The sequence below is a fragment of the Physcomitrium patens genome, chromosome 4 (assembly GCF_059467195.1).
Source record: "Physcomitrium patens ecotype Gransden chromosome 4, ASM5946719v1, whole genome shotgun sequence".
Lineage (NCBI taxonomy): Eukaryota > Viridiplantae > Streptophyta > Bryopsida > Funariales > Funariaceae > Physcomitrium > Physcomitrium patens.
This window is the reverse complement of record NC_143413.1, coordinates 6441759-6448364: the sequence shown is the minus strand read 5'-3', so window position 1 is coordinate 6448364 and position 6606 is coordinate 6441759. Positions and strand designations below refer to the sequence as shown.

The window sequence follows — 6606 nt, the reverse complement described above, 5'->3', positions numbered from 1 at the left end:
ACTTTGTAAGAGCTTTGCAAAGTCAAGGTTTGTTTTGGATGACTTGAATTTTATGAAATAAAACAGGGTTTATGTTTTGGAAGATTTCAAGAGTTTTGTAATAGATCTATAGGTGAAATTTTGTGAATTTATGGTTATAGTTGTATTTAATATGTTTTGTGAATTTAAGCTCGATCTAATAGTTGAATTGAGGGATATTGAGGTTTAAGTGGGTCAAGGTCTCAGAAAGTAGAATTTTAGATCTAGTAGGGATTTTTAAGATTTCTTGCAATCTACTAGTTGGATTGGAGTGAAACTTATGTGAGAGGATATTAGACTTGATTTTCTATGTATATGAAAATTTTGAAATCAATCGAATAGTACAAAGGAGAGATATTAGCTCTAGAAGATTGACATCAAGATTGGAGAAGGAGGCTGGCCAATACTTGAGCACATTTTTGAGGTTATCATCAATTTGATAACTCCGATCCTTTTTCAATTTTTTTGTGATTGTTTTTAACTTATTTCTTAAGAAGTATGCAGAATTTGAGTTAAGATCGATGGTTTATTCATTAGTTATTGAGGTTTAAATCTGTTGTAGGAATTATTAGGGTTTGGTTTGGGGTTTGGTTGGGATTTGGTTTAGGATTTAGGGTTTGGATTAGGGTTTGGTTTAAGGTTTGTTTAGGGTTTAGGATTTTATTAGGATTTAAGATTCAATTAGTTTTGGCCTAAATTTTGAATGAAGTTCAATAGGATTTTAACTAGAATTAAATTAAGATTGAATTGAGATGTATTTGAGTGATATTTGTGATCCTTCTAATATTTCTTTAAGAATTCTTATTGTTTGTTTCAAATTTCTTTGAGTTTTTTTTTTTTAATTTGATTAATCTTGCTTAGCATTATTATGATCTAATTAGAGCATTATTAGTATTCTATTAGAATTAAGATTTTGATATTGTAATTTCCATTCTTCCTTCTACAACCAGGTGCCCAGAGCATTCTCAAGCAAGACTTCTTGTATTACGACAATATACATAGGAGCTAACAAAGAATCTTGCAAATACAATAAAAAAGATTGAGGCCTTTCATCAAAAACATCCATCAAAACCAAGGTGAAGAATTGCAAAGATCTATGAAAGATGATGACCGCTTTTCATAGAACTTGTATCTAGAAGAGGAGATAATGTCACGTACATGTACATTTACTCCAATAGTTACTTATGTGATTAGGTAGAAGTAGGTAAATATAGATTAATTTCATAAAGTCTTCTAAAATAGCTTCCTAGAAGTTTCATAGATATAGTTTTGACTTTAAATGTATTTGTAGGATAGAAACTTGGCCAACAAGCTAACTATGTGGTGCATACATAAATAACTTGCCTTGCAAGTTAAGACATGTGGTTAGCAAAATCAACACATGTTGGAGGTCTTATAGAATATTGCTACATAGCTCCTAGTTAGAAAGTATATATGGAGGTAAGAGTGAAGCCTTCTTCATTCTTGTCAATGCCTTTCTAGTCCTTAGTCTTGCCTCAAGACTTTTTAGTCTTCTTGTTTTTGGCAATAGCCATTCTAGTTCAATATTATATCACCTTTGAGTGACTTTTTAGTTCCTTTCAATGATGAAAGAAATTGTTGAGGATTTTCTTTCTTCGAGATCCATGTCCTTAACATATGTTGAAACTATTGTAATCACATTTCTTTTGTTTAAGTACATTGTTTAATTTTTCTTTAGTAGATGTAAGCTAAAAGAAGGATTTTTGTTGAGATTGGTTAAGATTACAGTACTTGACTTATTTTAAAAAAATGACAGGTAGCTTTGTTTTCCAGTTAAAATGTTTGTGGCAATGATCAAAAATATTGATTTGAATTAATGTTATCTCACATATTTAAAAATTATTAATGAATGTAATTTTTTTTAAAATTACAAAAAAATATTATTTGGTTATTGATAATGATGTCCATAAATTATTTCCTCATACATCTTAAAATTTATTTATTTGTACAAATATAAAAATATTAACTATGTTTTCACATATTTATGTGGCTGTAAGAACTTGCAAGAATTTTTAACATATTATATCATTTTATAAGGATTTTCTATGATAGTTTCGTATTTCTTTTTAGAAAACCTTTTTTTCTTTTTCTTTTTTCTTTATTTATTCTTTTCAAAATACCACAAGTGCCAAAAAAATATTTTAAAATTAAAATGTTATCTAATTAATACTCTAATTATGATAAATGCTACACTTATAACTTGAGTCACAAATCAAATCATAGTTTTGAAGACTATTTTATAAAAAGACTCATGCGTACATATGAATATAACATAAAATTTTTAGAGCATGTGCATACATACAAAAACATATTGTAGTAAGAAAGAAAGAAAGAAAGAAAAAAAAAAAAAAAAAAAAAAAAAAAAAGAAAGAAGAGGGAAGAAAAAAAAGCAATGAAATTATGTCACTGTTACAAGAAGAAGACAATTTTGGGCGAAAATCTAAATATCAACACGCCCAAAGAATTGATAAAGTAACACTGTTATTCATCCATGGAATCGTCGATCTACCATTTTCGTAGGCCTGTTCTGAGGCAGAATATGTCGAGTTCGTTGGCTTTCACTTGTGTCTCCGTCTCCCTCGCAATCTTATTTCGAGGTCGAAGGAGGGTGATCAGTTGCCGTCAATTTGCGAAATCTCTCTTCATGTTCAGGAGTTTTTGAGTCTTTGAGGACAGCAAGTGTGTGATTCTAACGCGATGGATTCAAGACTGAATAGGATTTTCGCCGGGAGCGGTGGAGGGGGTGGCCCGCACCCAGACTCGCCTCTCGTTGATTCATCGGAGCAAGTCTACATTTCTTCCCTGGCGTTGCTTAAAATGCTTAAACATGGTGCGCTGCTTGCTTCATTTTTTAGCAAAATCATTTGTCATCTTTGTGCTTGTATACTAGCTATTGACTTGTGCGACAGGAATTAGGGTTTTGGGATTGTATTATTTGTGCCACCTACTTTATGGTTTGGTTCGTGAAACTGGGGTTTGAGGTGTTGCGTTTTGTTTGATGTTAAACTGGGAGGAATATCATGCTCGTTATTAATGTATTTCTGTCTTCCAGACAGCAATTGAATATTAGGGTTTGACCTGCGTCCAGGACCTTGCTTGTGTGTAGAATATGGAGCGAGTTTGTATAATGTTTTGAGAAGAAATAAATGAATAAGTTTTTTAGCTTGTTTGATAGGGCTTTAACTTCAATCAGCTTGCAAACTCTGCCTTTTCAACTTCACATTGGTGTTTTGAGTTCGCGGGTGTGATTCTGTTTTTTCACGTTTGGCTATGTACACCTAGATGCAATATCCCTTTCGTGCTTATCAGGAGGTTGATTTGCACTGGTTTCATGCCTGGACGTTCGTGCAGGTAGAGCGGGAGTTCCTATGGAAGTGATGGGACTGATGCTCGGGGAGTTTGTGGACGAGTACACTGTTCGTGTCGTAGATGTATTTGCTATGCCTCAGAGTGGAACTGGCGTGAGTGTTGAAGCAGTTGACCCCGTTTTTCAAACGAAGATGCTCGACATGCTCAAGCAAACTGGCCGGTATGGTGTCTTCTTTCATATATGTTCGCATCCTTTTACCATCTCCTTTCTTTCGTTTTGCTGCTTTCTCTTAATATTTCTGGCTGTTGAAGCATGTACACGGAAGCGACTCGTTGTTAAGCTGTCTGTTATTGAAATACGCGTAAATTGAGCTTTCCATGTGTGAATATCACTAACAACTAATTAACAGTTTTCATTTCGATTTCCATATTGATTTATAATGACTTTTCTTTCTATTTTGTAGGCCTGAGATGGTCGTTGGGTGGTATCATTCACATCCAGGGTTTGGCTGCTGGTTGTCTGGCGTGGATATCAATACGCAACAGGTAATTTAGGGTTTCAGTAGTCTTGTTTGGTACTTTCATGTGACCTTCGTAATTTTGAAAAGTTTTAATGCACTCTTCTCGAGGTTTAGTGAATAAATCTGTCGAGCGTTGACTTTTCTGGGCTTTGTAGTTCTTGAATTAACGTGTTTGTACAGTTGAGTTCATTGGTCCTTTTTGTCTTTTACTTCCCTAAATTATTTTTTCTCTGTTGGTGTGGTTTTCTAATTTAAAACTTTTGTGTGAACCCAGAGTTTTGAAGCTTTGAATCAAAGAGCTGTGGCAGTAGTGGTGGATCCAATCCAAAGTGTGAAAGGAAAGGTTGTGATTGATGCTTTTCGATTGATCAACCCCCAGACAATGATGTTGGGACAGGAGCCTAGGCAGACCACTTCAAATGTTGGTCATCTTAACAAGCCTTCCATTCAGGTACTTACATGCGAACTTACGGATTATTTCATGTCAATGCCTGCCTCTTTTGGGTAGTGATACTGTTTGAGCTTATCCACGTAGTTCGAGGTTCAGAAGTTCTTTCTTATTTTATTTTTTTATTAGTCTATTGACTGCATTTTCAACTGGTCGTTAGATGAAAATATATCTGATGCTGTGTAGAGAACACCATGTAAACGTCTTGTTGATTAATGCGACACTCACCCTGTTTAAGCTTATGTGGTGCTGTGGAAGTTATTGTTGCCATAACAATAAACCTCGTGTCGTTTTTGGAATTTTCTTGGTGTTGACCTACTTACCTGCTAATATTTACAGGCTTTGATTCATGGATTGAACCGACACTATTATTCTATTGGCATTAATTATCGGAAGAATGAATTGGAAGAGAAAATGCTTTTGAACCTTCACAAGAAGAAGTGGACTGATGGACTCACTCTGCAACGATACGACGAACATGGAAAAACTAATGAGTCCACGGTGAAGGTAAGTCACTTTTGGCTATGAATGTTGCTTTAGGACCAGAGATTCCTTTTAAAGTAATAAGCTTGTATGTAGTTTTTGATACATTCCCTTGGTTTGTCATGCATTGGTTAATTCCTTTGCTTGATTGTGAAAGCTTGGTCTTTAATCTTGAAGTTGTGGCCTTGTGAACACGCTACCTCAATAAAGACTTGCGTGGGGTGTTTGCAGGAAATGTTAGATCTCGCAATCAAGTACAATAAGGCTGTGCAAGAAGAAGACCAGCTCAGTCCAGAGAAGTTGGCTATTGCCAATGTGGGGCGTCAAGATGCAAAGAAGCATTTAGAAGAGCATGTCTCTAATTTGATGTCTTCCAATATTGTGCAGACCTTGGGAACCATGCTTGACACCGTTGTCTTCTAGTGGATGTGCTTTATATGGTATCTAGGAACTGTCCTCATTTTTGGTGAAGTACATATCCATAGAAGAACTCCAAGCTCAATGAAACTGTCCTTGTTAATTGTAATTTCTTTTTCCACGCTTTTCTTCACATGATCATGTTCTGGTTGGAAACGAGAGTCGAGGTCGTTGAGAGTATTTTGAGCTGGATTTTTGAGAAGGATGTTTTCTTTTGTTTCTTTCGACGCACATTTTTCTGATCTCAGCTAAATCAATTCATTTATTCAACGAAGAAGTTTCACTAACAAGCACGTTGAAACATATGTCCATATCGAAACTTTGATTTTGTAACATGTATGAACTGCAGCAATTGCATCACACTTATGTATAGGTGCACCAATTTTTATTTATATTTATGTGGCAATTCTTGTTTGCCTTGTCATGTGTTGCATCATGAGCATGTGAGGGATAGCTGGCATGGTTTCTGAAACACAGGAATGGACTTGAACAAGTCCAAAAATCACAGGAATAGACTGGGGCTCTAGACAATCTGCATTGCCCTTATGGTTCAGAGATTTCTGCAGGACACATGAAGTGAATGCACTTTGTTGATTTCACTGCCAATGACCATGGAGATTGAAGAGCTTGAAGTGAGCATTGAGGGACACAAAAAAGCATGAACATTGAGAACTCAGTGCATGAGACATGGTTGTTGCACAGCCTCTTCAAGGACATAGCCCTCAGTTATGGTGATCTGTGTAATAGCACAAGGATTTTTGTACACTCCACACACCATGCCAGAATGCATATCCATGTCCTTGGGTCCTTGCCTAGAAGGGTGATTTTGATGCTTCCCACATGAGATGGCTTGTAGGTACACATGCAGAAAGTGCAACAGTCAGGTCAGGAACCAGCCACAGGGGTGGTTTAATTTTACTCACATGATGTCTCTAGAGTGAAGCCATGTGGGACTCAACTCACACAAGTCACTTCACTACCTTTGTACTGTACAACACTATATGTGCCCAGAGCTTGGTGAGTGATATTCCAGCTTTGTCTTCTTGTTGATCATCAAGTTTCAACTGTCAAATATATGGAGTATTTGGTGGAATGCTGATGCTTTTCTAAGTTTTAATAGCTATTACAGTTGTATGCACTCACAATTTTTTGATGGCTCTCGTGGAAAAAAATCTTTATTGCTGCTAACAGGAGCTTGAGTTCTGTATTGGCACTCTAAACTGGGATTTCTTTAGGAAAAAAATGCCTCAGTTTTCAGTAAGACGTGGAAGTTCTGTGGATTAAGTCCTACACAAAACTGTGGCACTGTTGAATTCTGTTGGTGACTGCCAGACCTCTTGAAACATATTTTCAGATCCTTGGCTAACAAGAAGCACTGCTATATAAAGA

The 6606-nt window shown here is 35.8% G+C and overlaps 1 protein-coding gene across 1 annotated transcript; it reads left to right on the top strand.

The window, feature by feature from the left end:
- Positions 1 to 2641: 2641 nt before the first annotated feature.
- Positions 2642 to 5350, top strand: LOC112281665 (26S proteasome non-ATPase regulatory subunit 14 homolog). The gene is made up of 6 exons (XM_024518438.3): positions 2642 to 2869; positions 3391 to 3568; positions 3813 to 3894; positions 4144 to 4320; positions 4657 to 4824; positions 5032 to 5350. The coding sequence occupies exons 1-6, from the start codon at positions 2737 to 2739 to the stop codon at positions 5221 to 5223; spliced, it is 930 nt and encodes a 309-aa protein (XP_024374206.1). The 5' UTR covers positions 2642 to 2736; the 3' UTR covers positions 5224 to 5350.
- The last annotated feature ends 1256 nt before the right edge of the window (positions 5351 to 6606 follow it).

Coding starts and splice junctions, on each gene's coding strand:
- LOC112281665 (XM_024518438.3), top strand. CDS start 2,737: ATGGATTCAAGACTGAATAGGATTTTCGCCGGGAGCGGTGGAGGGGGT. Junction 2,870..3,390: donor GCTTAAAATGCTTAAACATG/GTGCGCTGCTTG, acceptor ACGTTCGTGCAG/GTAGAGCGGGAGTTCCTATG. Junction 3,895..4,143: donor TGGATATCAATACGCAACAG/GTAATTTAGGGT, acceptor GTGTGAACCCAG/AGTTTTGAAGCTTTGAATCA.